We start from the raw sequence: 26,675 nt of genomic DNA on the forward strand, positions 1-26,675 counted from the left end.
TTTAAATGCTCTTCCACTTTTTTTTTTTTTTTTTTTTACCTTATCCTTCAAGGTCCATCTTAAATGTTTCCTACCACCAGGACCTTCCCTGACATTGTTTCTCCCTCCCTCCATGGTGGAATTAATTGTTCTTTCCTATCTGCTGTCAAAATATTTTATCCATACCTATGTTATAGCACGTATCACAGATGCCACAGACAGTTTCTCTGTCTCTCTCTCTCTTTCTCTTTCTTCTTCTTCTTCTTTTTTTTTTAATTGACAAAGTTTTTTTAATTGACAAAACTAATGCCAGAAAGGAAAGACTCGGTTTCACTGTTGTATAACTAGTGAGAGTCCACATTAAAATGACATCCAAATATCTCATCTTCAAATCAAATAGTATTATCAATATCAATATTTCTAGTGCTATTATATTGAGTGTTTGATACATGTTCTTATTTTTATAGTGTAAGTATATTCTTGAGATATCATGGAAAGGAGTAACAGAGTTTTTTTTTCTGATGTTTTTGACAAGTAATTTCATATTCTCCATGGATTCTAAGGTAATTTAGATTAAAAAAAATCTAATTCACTGAATTCTTCTTCCTTTATGTTATTTACCAAACATTTAGCTCAATATCTGAGATGTACAAAGTAAACACCTATGTCAGAATGCCACTTTAATGTATATGTCAGTATTTCTTAAGAGGTCTTAATAAATGAAATGCTTTAGAAATCTTACAAGTTTGGGACGCCTGGGTGGCTCAGTTGGTTAAGCAGCTGCCTTCGGCTCAGGTCATGATCCCAGCGTCCTGGGATCGAGTCCCACATCGGGCTCCTTGCTCAGCAGGGAGCCTGCTTCTCCCTCTGCCTCTGCCTGCCATTCTGTCTGCCTTTGCTGGCTCTCTCCCCCTCTCTCTCTCTGATAAATAAATAAAATCTTTAAAAAAAAAAAAAGAAATCTTACAAGTTTATTTTAATGTATCATTGTGGTACCTTCTCTCCACGAGAGCTATGTCTGAAAGTATATTTTTAAACCATGCATGTATATGTTGTGCATATATATTATATGGATATGTAATATATGTTACATATGTTATTCTATTAAATATATTTAATAGAATAATGTATATATTAGAGAGAGGGAAATTAGGAATCTCATGAATACAGTTTATTTACAACCAAAATTCATTACCCCCAAAGTTTATAAACAAGCACCAAACTGTAAGCAATAGGTAAATAACTTAAAAATGTTTTGTTACAGTATTTTTCATTTGATTTTTAAAATGTTTATTATTTTTTAATTCAACATATATGTCAGTCCCAGACAAAGACACAGGATACCCTGCCCCCAGGGAGTTTAAAATCTCACCAAGGAGACAGACATGAAAGGGCTGATTGCATTCAGTCACTATATTAGTGTGATATGTGCTGTGACACGTACATGGAGGTGCTCTTGGGCTGTGGTAGGGACCATGAGAACATTCTGGAAGAATTCTTGGAAGAGGAGATATGGGGACTGGTGTTTGAAGGATAGGCACTGTGTGTGAAACAGAGCGTGTGTATATGTGATTGTGTTTGTGTTATGGGAGGAAACAGTGAAGAATGACCATGTCTAGGTAGACTTCTATGTAGATTTATGGATTCTCTATGAATGACTTCTACAAAGACCCAGATAGGGGCTCCTGGGTAGCATCCGACTCTTAGTTTCAGTTCAGGTCATGATCTCAAGGTTGTGAGATCAAGCCCTCATCAGGCTCCATGCTGGGCATGGAACCTGCTTTAGATTCTCTCTCTCTATCTCCCTCTCCCTTCCCATCCCCCATCTCTGTCTCCCCAAAAATAAAAAAAGACCCAGAGATAGGAGCTTAGCTTCTTTGAAGCACTGGAATAAATAAAAAGAGCACAGAGAGGAAAGTGACATAGGAGCCTGCAGGTGTGGAAAACAGGACCCAGATCTGAGGGATATTATGGCCTTGTAAATTATCTGACCTCGATCTTAAGAACAATTAAGGCTTAATCATTCATGTCATGTAAATACATGTAACAAATGTATACATATTTTTCAAAAGCTCTGTCTGACTGCAATGCAGAGAATAGATTAAATAGAAGAATGAATTGACTTGGGCAGTTTTGTTTGTACAACCTTACTCATGATGCTGACAGAAAAAAAAATATATATATATATATATAATTTTATTGAGCTGCTTTAACATCAGTAGGGAATATAATGCACAACTAGAGGTTTATTTCATTTACACTTCTACAAATACAAAAAGAGAGAGGGATTGAGAAGTGTAAGCTGGTGTTAAAGTTGCACTTGCATTATCATGAGCTACGGCCCCCCTCCGAATATTATTAACGTAATGGAATCATATTGAAGTGTGTCCTTAGAAAGTGTATAGATGAGTCTTTTACAGCTATTAAGCCACTAAAGCAACAATGATGAGGAATGTTTCCTTTTCCACACTTTACAAGCAGCCTCAGTAGAAGCATGTTACCTGTTAAAATACCAAGATACCTTATAAAAAGCAGAAATTAAAGTGAGCAGAGGCATTTCAGGTGTTATAATCTGTGGGTAATGTTTGCTACAGGGGAAAGAAAAGTTATAAACACCTCACCTGGTAGGCGAGTAAAAAACTGATAGACATGTCAATGTGGGACTTGGAGCCCACGTAGTACATTTCAATAATAGGAAGCTAATCTGTGCTTTAATGGTACTTTCTCCCTTCGTTCATAATTGTTTTATGTTCATTCTAAAGAATAAGCATTTAGATGGTGTGTGACCATTAGAAACTGTGTATACCTCGGAGATATTGTGGGTTCCTTTCCAGACCACAGTAATAAGGCAACTGTCCCCATAAAGTGAGTCAAATGAATTTTTTGGTTTCCTAGTGCTTATAAAAGTTACGTTGACACTCTACTATAGTCTCTGAAATGGTCAATAGCATGATGTCTTTAAAAAAACAATGTTCATATGCCTTAATTTAAAGATATTTTATTGCTAAAAAATGCTTTCAGTGAATCATCATCTCTTTGCTGTTGGAGGGTCCTGCCTCCATGGGGATGGCTGCTGACCGATCAGGGTGGTGACAGCTGAAGTCTGGGGTGACTGTGGCAGTTCCTTAACATAAGACAGCAATGATGTTTGCCACATAGATTGCCTCTTCCTTTCAGAAATGCTTCTTCTGTAGCACGTGATGCTGTTTGATAGCCTTTTCCCCACACCAGGACTTCTTTCCAAATTGGACACAATCCTCTCAGACCCTGCCGTTGCCCTATCAAGTAAGTGTGTGTCATATTCTAACTCATTTGTCGTCATTTCAACAATCTTCACGCCATCGTTCCCAGGAGCAGATTCCATGTCAAGGAACCACTTTCTCCGCTCATCCCTAAGAAGCAATGCCTCATCCATTCAAGTTTTATCACAAAATGGTAACAATTCAGTCCCACATTCAGGCTCCACTTCTAATGCTAGTTCTCTCGATCTTTCCCTCCTAATGGCATCTAGACTCTGCAATAAAGCAGATCAAAATAATAAAACAAAGTACACCTGTATAATAATTTCAGGAATTTCTACTTCCTTCAGGAGCATCTCAGAAATGCTCAGGATTCTATGTGGAATTGATTTCAATGAAACCAGTTTCGTGTTTCGTGTTACGAGTTTAAAAAAAAAAATTGAAACGTCTTGATTTTGCAAAGTGTGGAGTTAAAAATTTTGGATTGTTTAGTGCTTCAAGTAACATAACCTGTTGAAACTTTTGTGATTTTCCAAAGCTGCCAGGGCCCATTAACATTTTGGACAAATCGTATCTGGAGTTAAATTTTATAGCTGGACCGAGGCTATCTGTATACTATCAGTACTATGACTATAAAGTACTATTAAGTACTATGACTTAAAGGAAATGAACCTAGTGTAACATGAGTGTCCCATCTGCACCTCTCTGTCAAAGCACTAACTTCATGCACTTTTTTGGTGATGCCTTAAATCTCACCCTTCTGACGACTCATGTTTAAAAATTGCAATTTACAGCAACTAAACTTCTTAATATGGCCTACTGGGCACCCCCCCTACCCAGAACCTGGTCTTTATCTATTTTCAGCCTTCTGTCCTATTCACTTGTCATTTCCTACTTTATTCTTTTTTTTTTTTTAAGATTTTATTTATTTATTTGTCAGAGAGAGAGCACACAAGCAGAGGGAGAGGGAGAAGCAGAGCAGGGAGTGGGCCACCCACTCTGGGGCTCGATTCCAGGAACCTGGGATCATGACCTGAACCTAAGGCAGAGGCTTAATGAACTGAGCCACCTGCTTGTCCATTCCTACTTTATTCTTTACAAACATATTTAAAAAAAACCAAGTGTTTCATAATTTCATGCCTCTGCCAGAAATGACTTTTCCTCCTAATTTTATTTTACCATTCAACACTTCTCTCAGGTGTCACCTGGCTTGAAATGATCTCTGACCAATGCTACCAACCGACCCGCTTGGAAAGAGTAGATCACTCCTGCTTTCCTGGACTTGCAGATCCTTTTACCACCACACACACACACACAATGTACCATAATTATTAGCCTACATGGGAATAAATAAGGTCCAGCTCATCCTTTATCTCTGATTTTCTTGGGTATTATTTTAACCATCATCAAGCTAGTTATACACACTTTTGTTCCCATCTCCAAATCACATTCTTTATAAGGACATACCAGTATGATTCTCATTCCTCTATCCTTTTTTTCTTTTTAAACTAGCATCCATACCCAGCACAGAGCCCAGCTCCAGGCTTGAACTCAGGACCCTGAGCTCAAGACCTGAGCTGAGATGTCAGCGCTTCACCAGCTGAGCCCTTGGTGGCCCTTCCTTCTTTATCATCTCTCTCCAGTGTCTAGTCCTTTCTCAAGACAAAACCCCTTTTAGCTACTCATCTTTATTTTCTTTTTTTGTTTTTAAGATCTTATTTATGTATTTGAGTGAAAGAGAGAAGGCACATGTTGTGCAAGGGGCAGAGGAGAAGAAAAAAGAGATTATCAAGTAGACTCAGCACTGAGCATGGACTTCGATGTGGGGCTCGGTCTCATGACCGTGCAATCATGACCTGGTGCAAAATCAAGAGTGGGGTGCTTAACCGACTGAGCCACCCAGATGTCCCTTCTTGTCTTTATTTTCTCATTAGTCAGCTATCTAAGTAATATCCCCAACACCTTTTTTAAAACTTCACCTCACGTCATTTGACTCATATTTATGGAAGATGAAGAATTAATCTTTTGTCTTTTTCCATAGGTTGAAGAGATCCATCAATAAGTATCTCAATAGTAAAAATAGAATGTTAACGAACTCATAAAGAAATGAATTTAAACGTGTGCCTCTAAACTTGAACCTCCCAGAAATGAATTCAATTGAAGATACGAGTGAATTCTCATCTCGCACACCATTGTTATCAACCACACTGTCAACAGTTTATTTCTTCCCCGGTTCAGTACTGTGTTACAAATTTCCAGTTATATGACCTGTTGAATGGAACTCATTATTATTTTTTTCTTGGAGCTTTCTGATTCCCTGTGTTACTTTAAAGTAATTGCTTTTTAGCGACACCAGGGTGGTACAGTCTGTTAAGCCTTGGACTCTTGGTTTCAGCTCAGGTCATGATTTCAGGATTGTGGATCCTGCTCCAGGCCAGGCTCGATGCTTAACACAGAGTCTGCTTAAGACTCTCCCTCCCTCTGCCCCTCAGCACCCTAAAATAAATAAATAAATAAATCTTTAAAAAAAAAGAAGAAGAAGAAGAAGAAGAAGAATTGCTTTGTAGGTCTGTGATATGAGTGTTATTCATAAGTTCTTTTATTTGCTTTCACACTTCTGTGTTACAATGTTTCTTGGCTCTAATTCTTCTTGTCTTGGATTCCATTTTACTGTGTTACAGTATGTCCTTCACTTTCGAAGAACAGATACAAGGGATATATACACTGTCCTTGTCCCTAATATCCAAAAATATTTCAATTTTCATTTACATTGAGATGGTAATTTAGCCAAGTGTAGGAATGGGATTGAAATCACTTTAGCCAGAACCATTGAAGTTACTGGTAAAAATGTTTTTGGTTATTCATTTGTCCTGGAGAAACTGTGATGTTTATTTGATTTTCACTTCTTTCTGGGTGTCTTGGGTTTATCTGGTGGGTGATTGACTTTGTTTTTCCCTGATTAGCCCTCAGATGGTGTTTTCCATCTGAAGCTCCCTTTGTATTATCAACTATGAAATTTTTTCTTTTATTGTTTCTTTGAACATTGCCATCCTACATTCCCCCCCACATTGTTCTGGAACTCCTCAATCAGATGGAGGTCCAGGGCTGATCGTCTTGCTCTCTGTGTCCTAACTTTTCTCTTGTATTTTCCTTTAAGAGAAAAATCTTGCTTTATGGTTGGGAATCTTTCTTAGATTGTATCTTCCAGCCTTCCTATTATTTTTCTTTTAATTTAATACTTATGCTTTATATTCCAAATATTTCTCTGACATCCTCTACTTTTAAAAGTAAATAACTGTATGGTCTTACTTTCTAACTGCAAGACATTCTCAACCCTCTGTAATACACTAATTAGATTTATTGCAGAGTTCTCTTTGGTTCACCAATAATGGCAGCTTCATCTTCACGATTGACTCAGCCTTCTATTTATCCAGAAATATTGTTCAGTTCCCTTATAGCTAAAATCTCAGTTGTTCAATTTCCTTATAGGTAAAATCTCACTTTTTCTGCCATGCTGCTAATCTTGCTGCCCTTCAAAGAACATGAGGACATTTGACACAGTGTTTTCCACTGTGAATTATAGTCAATCAACAACTTCACACTCTATTTTTTGCATTGATTCTCACTCCCACCCTCTCTGTATCCCACTTTTAAGTTTGAAATCCTTCTGGGATTCCATCAGTGCTTTTTCCACCTTTTTATTAATTCATCCCAGTATTTATAAAATCTCTGATCCATGTATGCCCCACTTTGAGAAAATTTTCTGAATTTATTACTGTCGTTCCCCTTTACTGTCATTTAACTATGATTTGGAGAGGAAGACACTAAGTACGTGTGATCAGTCCCTATTAAACTAGAAACATTTTTTGTAATTCTCACTGTCTCCTGTAATAACTGATGAATAGTATTTGCACAAGAGATATTTGTCAAAACCAGTTGAATACACAGAAAGCAAGACAGATTACAGTATAGCTTTATCTTGCTATTCTGTTGATGAGGCTTGACATGAATGATGGTGCTGTTTGTTTTTCTTTTTCATCTTGGTTGCTTCCAGAGAACAGAATATCCATTGCCTCTTTTATGTATATGACAAAAGCAAACAACACAATACTTCCCCAAAATATACTGTGTGCTGTCTGCAAAAGTTTCAAAAGTAATGCCTGGGTGTCTCAGTCAGTTAAGCTTCTTGCTTTTGGCTTTGTCTCAGGTCATGATTGGTCATGAAATGAACCCCAGTACTTTAAAAAGTTTCAAAAAATTAAACATTTTTAAGGAAGTTTATTGTTCCCATGTACTTCCCAACAAGAATAGTTAGATGCATATGATTTTGTCTGTTTGTGTGGTGTGTGTATGTGTTTCAGAGGTTACTATTTGACTTGAAATATTTTTCCTCCCTTTTTGTTCTATAGAATCATTGCTATTCAGTAGGTGCATTGAGCCCCATATAAAAGCCTCCATTCCCCAGCCTCCTTGCCTCTAGGAAACTTAATTTTGGCTGGTGAAATGTAAGCAAACCAAATGCATCGCTCCCGAAACGCCTCTTTAAACAGCCATAGTTAGATGCCTTTGCTCACCTTTTCTGTCCTTCCCCTTGAAACGCTTATGTGACAGCTAGAAGTCCAGCTCTGAAGTTGGACATGAAATGTAAGTCACACACGTGGCACAGCAGAGCAGAAAGCTAGGCAGAGCTTGAGTCTCTGATGGCTTCAAGGTACGGCCTTATCTGTCCTAGAATATTCCAGGGCCAGCATGGTACTCTCTCAGATGCACCAAGGACAAGGAGAATGCAGAAGCACGAGCTAATACAAAAATATTAGTTTGGTGTTTGGGATATCATGGAACTATAGCAGCAGCCAGTTGGCTAGGTCTGTAAGAAATAACGTTAAGGATGAACAGTTGGTGTAGCAATACAGAAACAGCTTCAGGAACCCAAGACTGTTCTAGTCATCTCTTGGGAAGCAAGCATTTAGTGTTTACCCCCTGAGCAACTGTTCCATACTGGTCTTTGGGTGTTTTCAAATATCAAGAGAAGCCTGAGTAACTCCTGGGATTTTTTTTTTTTAAGCTCTTACAGATTTTTTTTTTTCAAGATAAACAAGTTCCAAAGCAGAGTTAACCAAATTTGTGGAATGATCTCAGTGTTTCCACATATTATTATTATTTTTTTAACACAAGCACATTCACAAAATGATTACAAGAATTATTTGTGCAGAGCCATTCAGAGGCAGTGTATAACAAACCCTGTATTCTAGCAATGGGACAGAAAGTTGTATGATCTATGATGAACTACTTACTTTAATGCTACCAATAGGTCGGTAGCATAGGTAATAGATACATAGATGAGTATAAATTAGGTCTTCAAAAATTGGTATAATATCCAAAATAGATATGAAGTATGTGAGTTATGAACAGAAGGCCAAGGATATTGGCCACTTGTCCTCATGCTGGAAGAGCCCCACTGGTGACTCCGCTCCTCTCTGATTCATGTCTTTCAGGGAGGATCTGGCTGGGTCTGCCAGTTGCTGTCCTGTATACTGTGCCGCTGCTAGCCAGAGCTCTCAGGTCTGCCCGCACTGGGGCTCAGCCACTGACCATAGTCTGGGAGCTATGAGGAGGGGGTGTTCTCAGCTCTCTTTCTTGGGAAAAATTCCTATGGCTCCCATTCATTTCTCTTCTTAGATCTTTATAGTTGATGCCACATACTCAAAAGGTGGTGGCTCTGATAAATCAATATTAAAGACCTTAGAAGATTTCACAAACTTTTTTTATACAGATGTAAGTCAGGGCTAAATTCTTTCTTTCCTTCCACTAAGTTTGAAGCTGCCGTTCTTATAGTTGCAAATTATTACTAAGGAGACTCTAAAGGAAGATTCCCTCAAGCAGAGAGAGAGTTTTCTTTGTCTTTAAGGCAATTGAACTATATATATATTGTGTGGTTTTTACTTAAACAAGATCATCAGGGTTTAGGAACATTCTAAATACATGTACAGCTGTTGACATAGACAAATAGTGGAAGATAAATATAGACTTAAACTGGCTTCCCTGTTTTGGAGAGTGTCCGAAATGTTCTCTTAATCTCACAAAACAAACTGAGGGTTGCTGGGGGGAGGGGGTTTGGGAGAAGGGGGTGGGATTATGGACATTGGGGAGGGTATGTGCTTTGGTAAGTGCTGTGAAGTGTGTAAACCTGGTGATTCACAGACCTGTACCCCTGGGGATAAAAATATATGTTTATAAAAAATAAAAAATTAATTAAAAAAAAAAAGTCAAGAACATGGGGGGAGAGTTTACCAGGTGTCACCCCTGCCTTATTTCCACCTGCCCTTTCTCTATTTCATCCATTCCTTTGTGCCTTTCTGCACCACCTGGAATTGGTGAGTGTGAACACTTTGAAAATCAGACCCGAGTTGGAAAAGCTGGGGAGGGATGGAAGTGAGGTTGAGATACGTCTTTTCTCTCAAAGTCTACTTTTGTCCACTTGGCTCTCTCAACCTATTAGAGCATGTACTCTTGCAATCACTGCTTCCTGCCAGGAAACTAAGGTGAAAATCCATGATCCTGGTCTGAGGGGAACATGTATAAATAGATAATTCCAACATATTAAGGTGACTGTAATAATAAAATAGACATTGCCACATGAGAACATAGGACAAAGGGCTCTTATTTATTATTATTTTTTTAATTCTAGGTCAGTCTGTTTGACCCGACTTTCACTCTAATGATAACCCTACATTGTCTCTGTTTTTTGTTCTTTATAGTTTGATATTTATAGAATTAATATAAATGAATTTTGGATTTCCACAAACAGCTTAGATCATAAAACCATGTCATTTCTGCCAAATCTGCCTCTCTTTTATGAAAATATTGAAGGATACTCCCCAGGTATGAAAACCTGGAGCTCGTGTGATTCCTAAATCACAATTATTATTCTTAATTATTTCACAGTTGATCCACAGCTCCCTTGTATGTGATCCTAACAAAAACCTCTGAAAATCATCAAACACATCTCCTGTTCTTGTCCTTTCTTTAAATCTCTCTTTGCTTGCATTCCATGAGCAGATTCCCCTCTAGACATGAGCAGCCACAATTAGACAGATGGCTCAGTTTCATATTCGAGAGATACATTTCTCCCTTGCTTCTAATGTTAGGTGTGCATGTTCTCAGACTTAGGATTAATGTCATGCTTCTTCTCACCCCCAGATATCTGCAAACACTGTGTCCCCCTAGACCTATTTTCTTTCATTTTGTTTTCCATTTTAATTCCATCTTGACTGTGGTTATGATTCCTTCAGTTGCAACATGGTACTTTGAAAGAGTTTCAGCTAAACACTGAAATGTAATTATAAGGACACAGTGTATTCCTTGTCTGGCTAATTTATTCATCTCTCACTTGGCTGAGATAGAGTCTAACTAGCCAAGTAAATAAACTTCAGCACCTTTCAATATGTTCTCCACATGGCAGCTGCAAGAATCACTTCTTTCCTTTCTTTCTAACTTTATTTAACTAGTGTTAAATATTTATTTTATTTTCAAGTTATAAAATGATTCACACAGGACAGAAAATAAATAAACTAATGTAACAACTATAACCCAGACTTAACCAATGTCAACCTTTTCTCCTAATTACTTTGCATCAATTTTAAAAAGAAATAAAGTATCTTAGCCATATGGTAGCTGCCTTTCAACATCTACTCCCCTTCCTTCTTGCCTAAATTTGATGTGTATTATTTATTTCCGTATTCTGTAACATAAACTACCCTTGTCTCTATATATCAACAATAAAGGCAAACAGAGTAGTTGTGTTTTAACTTTGTTATACTCAACTTTCGGTTTTTTAGATTTATCCCTACTGATACATGTAGTTCTGGTTACTTACCTTGAACTACTTTTTGTTTTGTGTACCCAAGTACTTACCAACCGATATTTAGGTTTCCAGGTTTTTGCTATGAGATAACAAACAACCTGCAAGGAACATTCCTATGCTTTTTCAACCCTGTGCATGTCTGTTCAAGTTTCTCTAGAGTAGGGTAGGCTTTTTTCCTAAAATACCTGTACCATAGAGAATGTCCCCTGTCCACTTTATAGGACATTGTCAGAACTTTTCTAACAGACTGAGTGTATATTGCCCTTAGCAATGTACATACTCCCCACTTATCCACATCATCATCATCAGTTGGAATGATCAGACTGTCTTGTTTTGAATCACTTTTTAGAATGAAATGCTATTGCATCTGTCTTCACTTTGCCCTTCCTTGATTACTCATGAAATTGAGTGGAAATGAGGCATTCTGCTTGTGTCAGTTACTTTTTTACAACATTTTTCTGATAGTGTGTGTGTGTGTGTGTGTGTGTGTGTGTGTGTAATCGCCAAATTTTGTTTCATTCGTTGTTTTAAAGATTTTTGAGAGAGAGAATGCAAGCAAAAGAGAGAGAGAGAGAGCACAACCAGGGGGAACAGCAGGCAGAAGGACAAGCAGACTCCCCACTGAGCAGGGAGCCTGATGTGGGACTCAATTCCAGAACCCTGGGATCGTGCCCTGAGCCAAAGGCAGGCACTTAACTGACTGAGTCACTCAGGCGTCCCTGTTTCAGTCTTTTTTTTTGCCTCCATTAGTACAGAAATAATACTGTTTTGATGAAGAAAAATTTAGGTAGACCTTTTTGCTTAGTGTTTATGGAGCTGCATCAGGTTTCATTAGAATATTTGCCTGCTGTATCTTATTTGTGTCCATTTATATGAATGTTTCTGTGTCCTTTTTTGAATAAAGTATTGTAATCTATTTATGTTTGTTGTGATTACTAATATATTTGGAGTTATTTTTTCTCTTATGTAGTTTCTTTTCTGTTTGCTATGATATTTTTGTTTTGTTTTTTCTTATTTTCTGCCTTTTTAAAATTTAAAATTCGCCAAATTTTTCTTTTTTTTAATTTTTAATTTTTTATAAACATATAATATATTTTTATCCCCAGGGGTACAGGTCTGTGAATCGCCAGGTTTACACACTTCACAGCACTCACCAAAGCACATACCCTCCCCAATGTCTATAACCCCCCCCTTTTTTTTTTTTTAAGATTTTATTCATTTATTTGACAGACAGAGGTCACAAGCAGCAGAGAGGCAGGCAGAGAGAGAGGAGGAAGCAGGCTCCCCGCCAAGCAGAGAGCCCAATGTGGGGCTCAATCCCAGGACCCTGGGATCATGACCTGAGCCGAAGGCAGAGGCTTTAACCCACTGAGCCACCCAGCCGCCCCTTACCAATTTTTTCTTACTCAGTCTTTAAACTTTATATTATTTTGGAAATTATAAGTTTGTCTCTTAATTCAGTAATGGCCCTAAAATTTTTTCACATGCATTCTTGACTTAATGAGCCATAATCAATATCACATTGCTACTGATTTTTTACACACAAAAAAATACAGCGACCTTAAAATGTTTTAACTCTGATTGTTTCCCAATCAGACGTTATTTTTCCTACTATCTGACTTTCATGTTTTTCTCATCTCTCCAATTAGTCATTAGTACATTATTGTTTTGTAACAAATGCACATTTTTATTATTTTATAATTTCTTTGCTCATCTATGCTCCTTGTATGCTAGCCCTTCCTTCTGGTTTTTTACCTTTTTCTGATTTGTCATTTATCCGTACCTTCAACACTTAGCTGTAAAAAGTACACTCTCCCAGTCTTTATATATGACAATGTTGATTTCACCCTCACATTTACAGAAGAATTCAATTATATTTTCAGTTACTTTCTTTCATTATGAAACATACTCTTAAATTTTCTTCAGACTTATATTGCTTGTTTGCAAATCTGGCATTCTAATTTTTGTTGCTCAATATACACTTGGTGTCCCTTGTTTTATTGCTGTAAAACTCCTATCATTACTTTTGTAGGAGGAGACATTCCTTCCTTTTTTCCGGGGTTCTTCTACTGGTTGAGGAATTAAATTGACATGGGACAGAGTAACAGGAGAAAAAAAACAAAGTTTTATTATATATGCATGGAGGTCCAATAATGCAACTGAGACCCAAAGCAATGACCAAGGCAGGCAGTTTTTGTACATTTTAGAAAAAGAGAAAATAAATTAGTGAGGAATTGACAGGATAAAGAAAACAAAGGCTTGGGAGCTTAAATTAGTAAGGAATTCTAAGCAGAATTTGGGCTGAGGTAGTAGATGAGTAAAAAAGTAACAAGAGGGCTCCTGGATGACTCAGTCAATTGGGCATCTGCCTTTGGCTTAGGTCATGATCCTGGGGTTCTGAGATCAAGCCCCGTATCAGGCTCCCTGCTCAGCGGGGAGCCTGCTTCTCCCTCTCCTCCATGCTCATGGTCTCTCTCACGATCTCTGTCTCTCTCTCTCTCTCTCAAATAAATAAAATATATGTATTTTTAAAAAGAACAAGTTTTGTTCCTATAGTTTTCTTGGCTTTAAAATTCCTATCTCTGGTGATAACATCACCTTTTTCTTCCTTAGTGCATGGAGGGTACTTTTCATACAAAATATTTATTTCGTGCTTTCAGGAGGACTCAGGAGGGTGTGAGTGTCCTTGCACCAGCTGGGTCCCATGTAACTTTAACACGAAATCATTAACATGCCATTTCGGTACGTTTTGGGCATCTACACTTTTTCGTGTTCTGTGCTCTTATGACAGCATGTCTGGGTGTGTGTTTATTTATATTTTCCTGTTTGGAGCTCTGTGTGCTTCTCTCATTAGATGATGCTTCCATTCTGAAAAATAGCAATTTATCATCTCTTTGAACAGGGCTTCTCTCCCTTCTGGAACTCTCTAGGACTCTGTGGTACTTGATCAGCACTTAGCAGGACTGTCTCACAGCCTGACCTCTCACGGTGCCCTGCAGTCCAGAGTCACCTTCCTGTGGCTTGTGCTCAGGCTCTGTCTTCTGTCAGAAGAACTTTATCAGGCCCTTCCCTGAGCAGCCTTTGGAATCACTTCTCTTCTACCATTTAAGAGCCACTCATCCTTCAGAGAGGTTTTGCTGACTTTTTTTTTTCTTTCTATAAAGTCTTTATTTGTCTGTTATGAATAATTGTTTTTTGTGGTTATCCCAAATGATTTTATAAATTTCATAATTTTTATATGCCTGACTAGTATCCATGAAATATCAAAAGAAACAAATGCCCATCCAAAGAAACAAATGGGCATACTGAAAGGCTCTGATTAAATTGATTATTTTCAGGAATAAAAGTAACTATATCCTCTTTCATTAGTTGGATGGTGGTTTGGTGAAATTTTTATACTTTTAATGGTTTTTGGTTTTCCATGATGTTTTCTTAGCAACATTCTACCAAATTACAGCTTTCCAAAAGTTGTAGTTTTGTGTATAAATCTTTAGTATGATTTTTGCTGACTTTTTGATGGGCTGTTTTTATTCTCCTCTTACAGTATTTCGGTCTGTCATTCAGAGCTCCTAGAAAATGCGTACTTTTACAGTTATTGGTTTGAGTATCTAATTCATACCAGGTCCTTCCACTGGATTCCCTGCTCCACGAGGACTTTGCAGTTGACCTTTATAAAGTCCACAAGTCTGAACTCTGGAGGTCCACTTATATGCAGATATCTTTCTAAAAATACAATACTGTAAGGTACTTTCTCTTCCTTATGATTTCCTTAATAACATTTTCTTTTCTTTAGTTTTCTTTATGGTAACAGTACAGGAGATAATGCAGACAACATACACAATTGATGTTCGTCAACTCCTTCTGTTATCAGTGAGGCTTCCAAGTGAACAATCCACTGTTAGTGGTTAAGTTTTGGGGGTTCAACAGAGACATAGCTTTGCACAGTAGAAGCAGCACCCCTAAGCCTTGTGTCATGCAAGGGTCAACTGTATTTTGTCTGTTTTAGTTTTTCATTTACTAGGCACTTGGGAAATAACAACAAGAAGACTAAAACCCACCAGCAGCTATAGAACTGCATGGGAGGCCCAGGTAATACTGATTCGTCTCTGAGCAGCAGCCTCCCTCCCTTGAGACTGGACCAGCTTTCTCTTCTTCCCTGTAGATATGTAATGTGATATAAGGCTCAGGGTAAAGAGTCTTTCCAGGTGAGATCGTGCACAGTACTTGTGACCCTGGACCATCCCCCATCTCTCACATTCTTCCCATGTCCTCCCACTTTAATTTCTGGGATGTCTGGGCTAGAGCTATAGACTGTGCCATCAGGCTAGATCATTTCTGGATAAATCTCTTTCCCCCTATTTTATTCTAGAATAACTGATGAGATGTGACTTTGCAAAGTAACAACTTCAAAACTTAAATGAGAAAGAACACGTTTTCATTCATTCTTTTTTGCTTGTGTTTTTTTGTTGTTGTTCACTCTTAAACTAAAAAAGTAGCCTTCAGTGCATTTATTTAACAAGTATTTATTGAGCCCCTTTTAATTGTCATTCACCACTTTAGGACTTTATGTCACAGTAGTACCAACAAACATGGTCTCTGATCTCACCGAAATGAGAGTCTAGAGGGAAAGACTATTCCAGGACTCTTCCTACTCTCTAAACAATCACCAAGTATGCAAGTGCTTTCAATGAAAGAAATAAAGTTCCCTGTGAATATTTAACAATTTCACCTGACCCACATGGGAAATTTCAGGACAACCGGGAAGGATGAGGTCATGAGGGACTCCTGAGCTAAGGCTTTAAGTCAACAAAGAGGAGGCATCAAAGCATTTCAAGAAGAAAAATTGGTATGTGAAAATGTCCTATGGCAGGAAGCAGACTGACAATTCTGAGGGTCTATAAGAAGACCCAAGAAGTTTGAGAACAGAAGAGCAAAGGGAATTTATTAGTGCTGAGGATGGAGAGTCATTTGAGGAGAGACAGTAATGTGCTGACTGGGTCTGGCTAAAAAGGGCCAATTGTTCTATTTTCAGAAATTTTGTGTGAGCCTGCTGCTAAATAACCATTATCAAAAACCAAACTATAGAATCACTGAACTCTACTTCTGAAACCAATGATCTGCTGTATGTTAATTGAATTGAAAAAAATTTAAATTTGTGTATATATATATATATACTCATATTAAGTAAATTACATTAAATACAAGGCTTTCTAATTGTTCTCAGTCATTCTTAATCATTTTACTACATTTTACCATTATCTGTGCCCCTGAGTTTATTTTTGCTGATTCTACTGGCCTGTAGAAGCATCTCTGCTGCTGTGTCAGTGAACATTTCTTCTCAATCTCAAATGCAGTGATGTCATATTCGCTAACTTGAAATTGATCACCGTGGGAGTTTACACCAAAGAAATTGGCAAACTTTTCGAATCAAAACTCCCTTACACCTCTAAGAACCAGTTTTAAACATTTACCAGCTCAACACTGAGGGAAACTATACACGACTTTGGAGACAGTGTTAAGAATTGATCTTTATCACAGGAGAAATGAACAGGCATTGAAAGGTTTTGAGCAGGGAGTTGACGCCAAGAGCACATTTCTGTTTTAGAAAATCACTGACACAACAGAATTGAAAGAGGGAATAAGGTGACTTCGGAGGACCCTGTGGTAAATAATGGTGGCTCAAAAAGGACCAAAGAAATGCAGAGACGTGGGTTTTACATATATATATATGTATATATACATATATATATATATGTGTATATATATATATATATATATATATGAGCTAAAATTAGAAGGCTGAGCTCTGGTGACAGTAGCAAGAAGCAATCCCTTAAGACCCTCATGAGGAAGAAATAAAATCTCTCCATCCTCCCTACCATTCTGGATGCCGATGATGTTTTCATTTTGAGTCCAATTCTGCCACCATGTGTCAAAGAGCCAGCTTCACAGTGGAACACACTGAGACCTGAAGACGGAGAGACAAATCTGCATATGGAAACGTGAAATGAAAGGACTATAGATAAATAAACTGTTTTAAAATGATCTGTTACTTTTCCTTCTTTGTATATGGGTAATCGTGACTTTTTGGCAACCTTGAGCATGGTCTGCAAGATCTCTGCCTGAGGGAGGGTGAATGAGCGTGTTCTGATATCCAGCATTTGAGCCGAGGCTTGCTTCCTTCCAGCAAGCTGCCTCCTGACCATGTTGAACAGGACAGAGACCCTCAGGCAAGCCTGTTAGGGGTGATGCCAGCGTCCTTCCATGAGCAGCTTTAGCATCATGACTCTTCAGTCCTATCTCCCTCCTTCTTATCTATTCTCCTTCATTAGGACCAGCCACACTGGATTCCCCGCCTCTGCCTGGTGTCTGCAACAGATCTTGAGATGCTGTGACTCGGATCCCTCTCCCAAGTGATGGCAGACATCTGCTGTGCAAGTTCTTGGGGCCAAGAGAATTTTCTGCCCCTTTCCCCAAAGTCAGATAGCTGCGGCTTCTCCCCTTTCTCAGAAGCAGGAGACTGTTGCCATTCCCTTAATGCTTACACATTGTGTTTTATAAAGGATGAAGATCTGGGAAGTCCTTGGGGTTTTATGCCTATGTGCCCAGGGATGGGGTAGGGTGGGGGGGTGGAGTCTCCCCCAGACTTTTCATTCCATTCTCTGCCCTGCACTCCTCAGCCCCAACACCAGAGGCTCACGGAACAGAAACGTGAGTGAGGACAGACAGCATTGTGCCTAGGCTCCTGGGGACTCTAAATTGTCATATTTATTGATTAAAGTTCTAGCTGTTTCCTCACTTTGGTGGAGGCTGTCTATTCCCTATGACTTGCCAAAGGTGCAAGTCATGTGCCCTTTCTATCCTCAGAGGCCTAGAGACTTTTTGGAGCTCAGCTGGGTGGGTATCCTTGCGATTCTCCATTCTCTGATCATCTCAAGAAGTTAGAGTTGGGGTGCCTGGGTGGCTCAGTAGTGGGTTAAAACCTCTGCCTTTGGCTCAGGTCATGATCCCAGGGTCCTGGGATTGAGCCCCACATCGGGCTTTCTGCTCAGCGGGGAGCCTGCTTTCTCCTCTCTCTTTCTGCCTGCCTTTCTGCCTTCTAGTGATCTCTGTCAAATAAATAAAATCTTTAAAAAAAAAGAAAGAAAGAAAGAAAGAAAGTTAGGGTTTTGCAGAGTATTTGGCTTTTCTCATTTTTCACGTGAGATTAATGTTCTCCTGTAGTTTTCTACAGGCTGAGCCTAGGGAAAGCCACCACCTCTTGTTTTTAAAAAATCATTTCTGTTTCTGTATCAGGGTCTTATCTTTGGTGGGTTCAGCAGAGCCAGAAAGAGAAGGTATATGTAATTCGTATATTATGTTTTAGGTACATGACAACATTAGGTTATCAAATAGTCCACACACCTCTCGAGGCCATTCTGTCAATGTATGCAATGGAAACACTTTCGAACCATGGAGTCCAGGATGTAGTGTGAGTCAAGGTTCCCTGAGCAGATTTCCAGCTCAACAGGGAGACATTGTTCCTGGTCTGTTTGGCTCTGGGTCATTGTTAACGCAGTTACCTTGTCCTTTCCACCAGGTGGTTGACCAGATTGATACCCTGACCTCCGACCTCCAGCTGGAGGATGAGATGACCGACAGCTCCAAAACAGACACCCTGAACAGTAGCTCCAGTGGCACGACCGCCTCCAGCATCGAGAAGATCAAAGTGCAGGCCAACGCACCCCTCATCAAACCCCCAGCGCACCCGTCTGCGATCCTCACCGTCCTGAGAAAGCCAAACCCTCCGCCGCCTCCCCCGCGGTTGACCCCGGTCAAGTGTGAAGACCCCCCGAGAGGGGTGCCTGTGGCCAATACCCTGAAGACCAATGGCACTCTCCTGCGAAACGGAGGCTTCCCCGGGGCACCGAACAAAATTCCAAACGGAGACATCTGCTGCCTACCCCCCAGTACCTTGGACAAGGCTCCCGTGCAGCCTCTGACGCACAGACCTGACAAAGACAGGTGTCCCCAGGCAGGGCCTCGGGAACGAGTTCGGTTTAATGAAAAAGTGCAGTACCATGGCTATTGTCCCGACTGTGACGCCCGGTATAACATAAAAAACAGGGAGGTCCATTTACACAGCGAACCTGTCCACCCACCGGGGAAGTTTCCTCACCCAGGCCCTCCCCTCCCTCCTCCGCCCCACCTCCCTCCTTTTCCGCTGGAAAACGGGGGGCTGGGAATAAGCCACAGTAACAGCTTCCCCCCTCTCAGACCTGCAACTGTGCCTCCTCCCACTGCACCAAAACCACAGAAGACGATCTTGAGGAAATCAACCACTACAACAGTGTGATGTATGCCATTTCCAAAACCTTTTCGTTTTTTTTGTGTTTGTTTGTTTTTGTTTTTGTTTTTTAATTTCTATACTATAAACATAAAATAATAAGTAATGAGCACTTTCTACTCAAGCAATAAAAAGCCCAAATATATTAATCCTGCATTCAGCAAAGTGGCATAAAAACCACCTGGTAAGTATGCACTATGTCGTTTATATCCCGGGTACACGGTGTTTAAAACAGTTGCAACATCAGAAACCACAGAACCATGAAAAAGCTGCGTTTTTTCTTTCTTGCACCCGACCTCGGAGAAACAGTGGCCTGTAGATTTCAAATGGTTTGATTTACCATCAGAGGTGGAATTAGATTCATTTTATTCATGCCTAACTCATCTATGCACTAATAACATGTCACCCTCCTAACTTTGGCCTGATGCTTTTTAGGAAGAAATTTTAATACCGGAGGACTATTTTATTATTTTTTCTAAAGATGTTTGTCACTAGTTTTACATTATGAAATGCCGAGAACAGTACCAAAAAGTTTATTTTCTATACTATCCAATAATGATTATATGTTTCCCCTATATATGTAATGAAAGATTTTTGTCTGTGGAAATATCATACGTCAATAAACGACAGTACCTAATGGCAAAAGCACGCGTTCCTCAGAGCGGAAATGAAGCAGTGGTTCATTGAATCCTGTGTGAATATTCATCAAAATGGGTAGCTACTCTGAAAAAGTTTGGAGAAGATTACAGTGAGTATCCAGCAGCAGTTTCTAAATCAAATATCATTATCAGGTCATAAGTAGTATTTTCACATTATCATGTTATGCCTTGTGGTACGCCAAGGCCATATATTGAAGGTCTCATTGACCAAATACATGGCCAAACCCTTTAGATCCTCCTCACACTTCGCGTCCCTACCAGTCACACCATAAACCTGAACACTGAAGCAGTGGGATGATCTGCCTCCTTCAACAGCAAGTTCTCTGCCTCCCCAAGGGAATCCCCATTTATAAGAGAATCATAGCGGAAAATAAAGATGCTTCTGGAATAGGACATTCTTAGTATCAGCCTTAATGCTGTTTCCCCTCACAGTTGAAATATGCCAGGGATCTTTGTTATTTTATAGAAGCAAGAGAAGACATCCTTTCCTCCTGACATCTTACAAAGGTCCTTCTCTTAAGGCTAACTTGCCAGCTTATGTCACTTACCCACCCGTGGATCAAGTTCACTTCCCAACTACTGTGATTTGGACAGATTGCGTATTTTGTTTTGGAACTAGAGATGAGTTCATCTGTCCTAGAATCGTGATGACAAGTGCATACCTGAACAAAAGTTTTCCATTAATTGGCAAGAGGAGAGGGAGTTCTCTTTGGTGAAATTTGGTTTATTGAGCAGCTTAATTAAAAAAGATACTATAATTTTGGGACTATTTGGCTTTTGATCTCAAAAGTTTAATTTTTGTTGCTACAAGGAGGCTGTCTTGTTTCTTTGTCGCCTTTTTCAAGCCATATGATGGTAATCTGGAATACTGTTTTTCAACAACTTCTTATTAAAAAATGGTAATGTCCGTTAGGCAGAATAACAGAGGGAAAATGACTTTTTGAAGGAACAATTAAATGAGTAAAAACACAGAAGATGTCATGTTACAAATTTATTCAGCATGATTTCTTTCCTGTGTGTATTGGCTGTGAAGATAACGCAAGCACTATAAATCCTTTTTTTTTTTTTTCCAGAAAGTTACAGAATGTAAGACCAATAATAGAGAAGAGCCATAATTTCAAATATATTAATTATGTGATAACTATATTTAATAAATTTGACCCAAGTAAACACAGAATTGACTTTCCTAATAGCAAGCTAATATATTCTTAATTTTTTCATGAATTCACTTAGACTTATTAATAAACCCAAACTTTCATCATTTTCTAGATTTTAGTAATTACTTTCTTTCAAATGTGCAGCCAGTGTCAGACCATATGGTATCACAAACAGTCTTGGAAGACACGCAGCTTTCTCCCTTCAGCTCATCTTCCTTTCACAGCAAGTTACCATGACCTAATAATTAGCTTTTCATTTGAAATGTTGACCCCTGTCAATGTCGGGGAGCCAGTCTGGATCTCAAGGTAAGAACTTCCCAGCGATCACAAATCCCTCACAGAGCAAGTAACTCAATTACAATGAAGTGGGTTGAATAAGCTGACTAATTCAAGCCGACGGAAGAAGGACCTTGAACCAGGTGCTTAGTCACAACCTGTGAGGCTCAAATTCATCTCCCATTCTCAAAGTAGAGTCAAAGGTACCCCATGAACAACCATCTTTTTAAGCGTCATTGTTGACATTGCTAAAAATGGCAGTACCCGTTCTCATTCAACACTTGTCCAAGCAGCTTTTGGCCTAAAAGGCCAAGTTAAATCCTAACCTAAAAGAGTTAAGAGGGGATGAACTTCTCTTATTGGTTTATTAAATACTCAGATTCAATGTTAGATTATATCAGTGTTGGGACTTTCTTTTAAGTTTATTTATTCCATTATTTCATTTTTTTCTTCTTCCATTAAGGTTTGAAATACATTGGGTCAATAAGGTTTTTTTCGTTTTGCTTTCTTTTTCCCCGGCAGATCACTTTGAAACATTCACCGGAACGTATGTTTTTAAATAGACATAAACTTGTAAAACAGGGAATGCAACTAACCGAGGGCAACATAATAAACTTATAATTAAAGTGTTGCAGGTGGCCTTGCAACTTCTGTCATCAGCCAACATGGCTTTCAAAATTCTAATTATCTAATGCAGGCTCTGTACATCGGCCATTAAATTATTGTAAAACATGGTTCATGGTTGCTCTTCCCAAAGATCCCAAAGCAAACCCTTTGGGGCAGTTCTTTTTCCCACTGTGCATTTGAAGACTTACATGACCAAGCAGAGTGAGCACCACTGAGTTAGCCTCTATCTCTTTGGAAGGTGATGTTCCTACAAAATGTCCAAAATGTTCCTACAAAATGTCCAAGGATAAGGCTGCCTGTGGCAACATTCATTTGAGTGAAAGGTAGAACGTGGACTTTTTTTTTTTTTTTTTTTTGAGTAGCATCTCTTAATTAAATTGGAAAAGGAAAGCATTTCTCTTGCTAGTTTAAACAACGATGATCCTATTTTGGGAATGGGAGGTTATTGTATCTTGTCTGTTGAAAGGCGAAAAGAAAAGAAAAACTGACCAAAGTTTTCTTCCATCCCCTAGCAGTGGCAGCAGTTATAGAAGGAGATAAAACTGATATTCTTTTTAGATCATGCTTAAGTTAAATTTAAAGTATCTGCTCAAAAATACTGGGCATGCAGAAAGAAAAATTCCCCACTCTTTCAATTTGTTGTTATTATATTCATACCTTCCCTCATTAGCTTAACATCATTCTAGGGGAAAAAATGAGTGGTGTTAACTGAAGTGGTTTAATTAACCTAAAAATTCTTATGTTTGAATTATGTCTGCATCTAATTATTTAATGAATAAAGGAATAGGGCACTGTATTATAGGACTTTCTTTGGACAGACCAACAGTTGCCTTTAGCATTACCAAGAGCAGTAGCTATGCACCGTCTTTGAAACTATGCAAGACCTTTTATCTACAGATTCTAATTATGTAGTTCTTTTTGGATGCTCTGTGAAGAAAAGCCTGAGTAGCTTCACATGCATTCGCACTGGGAATGATGTAATCAAGTCATGAGTCACTGTCTGGACTGAACTTTTTCCGTGGAATACATGCACTACTGCAACGTCAAGTCTTCTACTTGTCCCGGTTCCGTTCTTTCTCCTGACTCTGTTGGTAGCACCTTTTGCTCTAAAGTACACCCACATCTGTAGCAGGAGTTTGCAGTGTAATGTACTTTGGTATGTACTGATGATTTCTAAGTGAGGAAATGATTTACGAGAATAAAGTTGCATTAGAAACCTACATCATGGAAAAAAAAAACCCACATCACGAAATTAGATAAAGTGCACAGAATCTGACACTTACTAGACGCTATCACTGAATCACATGACATTTTTCAGGTCAGTCCATAAGTGGGACGGTGCATTTAAATGTTTCGGCTAAGCACGTGGGAGTTTTAGAATCCTTCAAGTTGCTCGATTCTGAAATAATGGCAGATGTGATACCCATTAGGGTACACAGCAGTATGGAACATAAAACCACTGTTAGCCACCTCGTCTTGGAGCAGCAATGATGAAGGGTGTCATTTTTGTGAAGCCCTTGGATCTATCATTCCAGTCTTTGGGGGAAAACTAAAGTGGAACATAAACCCTGCAAATAACCTTCCCTGTAAAAAGTAGTTAAATCAACACGTGGTATAGACTTGTGCACAGGCCATGGGAAAACAAGGAGGAAATCTTGCTTATCACATTGACTTCTAGATTGATGAAGGATAGGTAAGCTAATATTATTAATTATTTTTCTGAAACTCTGCATATGATAGAGTTCCTCCAAGTTCCCCTATGAATGTAAAAAATAGATGATATTACCCTGATCTACAAGTGAAGGAATCCAGGACCTCAGTTTCATTATTTTGCCAAAATCAAAATCAACCCCTGGGTAAGTGACTGGGCTGGCATTTGTGGTTTTTGTTTTGTTTTGTTTTGTTTTATGGTTTTTTTTTTTTAAACACCTTGACTCCCCATAATTTTTCACCGTAAAGTTGCTACTTAATTATGTTCTTCATAGCCCTGAACTTTGCAAATCTTTCTTTTATTCTGAGCAGTTATTTTGACATCTGAAAGGGGTTACCTAACGTTATTTTGACATTCTTAATATGTTTGATCTTTGCCGAATATAAAAGGGATTTCAGGCAATTTAGGAACCATCTAAAGTGAATGAGCTGCTGAATAATGCCAGTCTCATTTTCTTATGGATTAAACCAGCAACTTTACCTTTCAGGGTTTTTTTTTTCCCCTTTAAGTTCAAAGGCTGTCTATTATTTTAGTTTCTTTGCCTAAGAGGTTCTGATTTCATAGTATTAATGCCTTTTGACCCTGAATGTGTCACTTTCATTACTGGTATTTCTTTTGTGAATTTCATCTATTTAATATTGACCCCTAAGCTAAAAATAGCAATTGATCCATTCTGGAGAACCATGAAAGGACCAGTGCATTAGAGCTCTCTTTAGTAAAAGACTTTCCATCCTCTTGTTACTATACTATAAATATGATTTTCCACTGTTTGATAATGTAGATGTCAATTCTCCTGACCCCCACAGGGAATTTTGGACCAGCTAAATAAAACAATCATGGGCCCTGCGGTGGTTTAGGGTTGATATTGACAAGATACATACTATCTAATCCTTGTCAAGGACTGACTTTGTGCCATTCTTCTATGTGTTTTGTGTATATTATTTTTCCTTCATACCGCCCTTTTTCCCCATAGCAACCCAATGTCACAGACACTGTTATAAACTACATTTTGCAAATGAAACTGTGGCACCAGAAAGGGGCTGCCCAACATGGTAGAGCCAAGAAGTGGCCAAGACAGAATTGTAAAGCAGGCACTTAGCCCCCATGGCCCAGTTCTCCACCACCTTTCAGAACCGCCTAGAGCATAAGCCTTGCATTGTGCATGGGTCACCTGTGCAGGTGAAGGTCACCATGTCGCTGGAACTAGTCTGAAGCTGTCAAAAGGTAGCCCATGAGAAAAACACAAGTGTGTTTCTGTATAAGTCGAGATAGTGTAGGCCATGGCGTGGGAGCAAAAAACTCTAGTATCTTAGAGGGACCTGAATTATTTCTTGTTCACTCTAAGTTCATCCTGAGTCCAGGAGACTCTCCAGGTAGTCATTTGGCAATATGGGCTGTGCTGGATGTGTAGAACCACCATCTGGTCAACAGAGGATGGGGTTACTGGAGTCTTACCTGTGCGTTTACCTTAGCCGCTGTACATGTCATTGGTCAAGTCCCCATGTGCCCTAGAATGGGAAGGAGAGCTGCCTATCCATGGGTACAAGTCATGCTTACCACCATTTCTAAGAGGTAATTTTTTGGTGTCTAATCTGAATAGATTACAGATCATTATAGACACACCTTTTCCTTTCGAATCACTTGATGTTCGTTTAGTCTCCTCATACATTAGGATGACATCTGATTTTAAACAAAGATGGAGAGAAAAGAAGTGAATTTAACAACTCAAGCCTTAGTGGAGGGAATTGACAACATTTTCTGAGATGAGAGGTAAGTGAGCCCTATTGTCTTCAGCTACTGCATCTGCATCTGCGCTCTATCTGAGGCTACTCATCTACTTACAGTTTGTAGTTGAGCCTTTTAGATCGCGCACTGACTTTTCAGTAGTCAAATTTCTAAAGATCTTTTTTTAGTAAATTAGGTGGCTATATGAATAATTATCCCTAGGAGAATAGATAAACCTAATTTGAAGACACTTAGTCATCCAGGACAGGTTAAAGAAATATGAAAACTCTACTACAGAAATTTAGGTCACTGATGGCATAAATTACGACAATATGTATACTATTCATTTATGCCGAATTTATACTATTCGTTTAGGATAAAAATGTAAACTTGAAAGCAGAAGGTCTGGATTTGGGTCTCAGTTTTCCCAGCTCCCAAGTGGTCTGGGTCAAATTGCAAAGCTGGGTCTCAGGCTTGCTTTCAAATGGAGGTAATGGTGTCCCTCTTTTCTATGCCATAGGGCTCTTGAATCTCTATCCTCTTCCCTTTGTATTTTAGGGGCTCACCTAATCCTGTTTTTACTTCTCAGGGGCAAGGATGATAATATCAACAAGAGGATACTGCCATTTGCAAATGAACTTGTAAGACAACAGGACCACATTCTTAAGCTCTTTGATAGGCAGCAAGGCTGAAATGTAAAACAGACAAAGCCCCACCGACAGGTGGCTTCAGGTTGTGAAAAGCTACAGAATAGGCAGAGTTACCAAAGTGTTCTACCTCCTTCTTTGCATATGTCATTTATTTGTCCCAACTCCAACTCCTTAGTTCCTGTCTCTCTTGCAGTCCCCCAAATAGAAGTGATGTACATTTTCCTTGCTTTCTTTTGTCTGTCCCTTCACGTGGTCTTCGAGCTCTACTTGTTGCCCACATTGCCCCTTTCACACAATTTATTTCTGCTGTAGTCACATTGACACGACTGACCATCCCCCACTACGTCCCCATTCTCTAATATCTTTCTCTGTTTCTCCTCTAAAGAATCCCACCTTCCAACCTACCGTCCTAAGGCCCTCATAACTGAACAAATGTGAAAGTACCTTACGAACAGTAAAACC

General features: G+C 39.0%; 1 protein-coding gene across 8 annotated transcripts in view; it reads left to right on the top strand.

The window, feature by feature from the left end:
• PRR16 (proline rich 16) overlaps positions 1–26,675 on the top strand; it is a 309,827-nt gene that overhangs the window by 168,531 nt on the left and 114,621 nt on the right. For 6 of the 8 annotated variants that reach the window (XM_032335436.1, XM_032335441.1, XM_032335437.1 and 3 more), the window contains one exon: positions 18,662–23,352. In XM_032335436.1, coding sequence (XP_032191327.1) covers positions 18,662–19,417 — 756 coding nt within the window. In that variant the 3' untranslated portion in view covers positions 19,418–23,352. Of the gene's footprint in view, positions 1–3,156; positions 3,265–18,661; positions 23,353–26,675 lie in introns of those variants that run through there. The other 2 variants (XM_032335438.1, XM_032335435.1) reach the window with 2 other exon arrangements.

The sequence above is a fragment of the Mustela erminea genome, chromosome 3 (assembly GCF_009829155.1).
Source record: "Mustela erminea isolate mMusErm1 chromosome 3, mMusErm1.Pri, whole genome shotgun sequence".
NCBI classification, from domain to species: domain Eukaryota; kingdom Metazoa; phylum Chordata; class Mammalia; order Carnivora; family Mustelidae; genus Mustela; species Mustela erminea.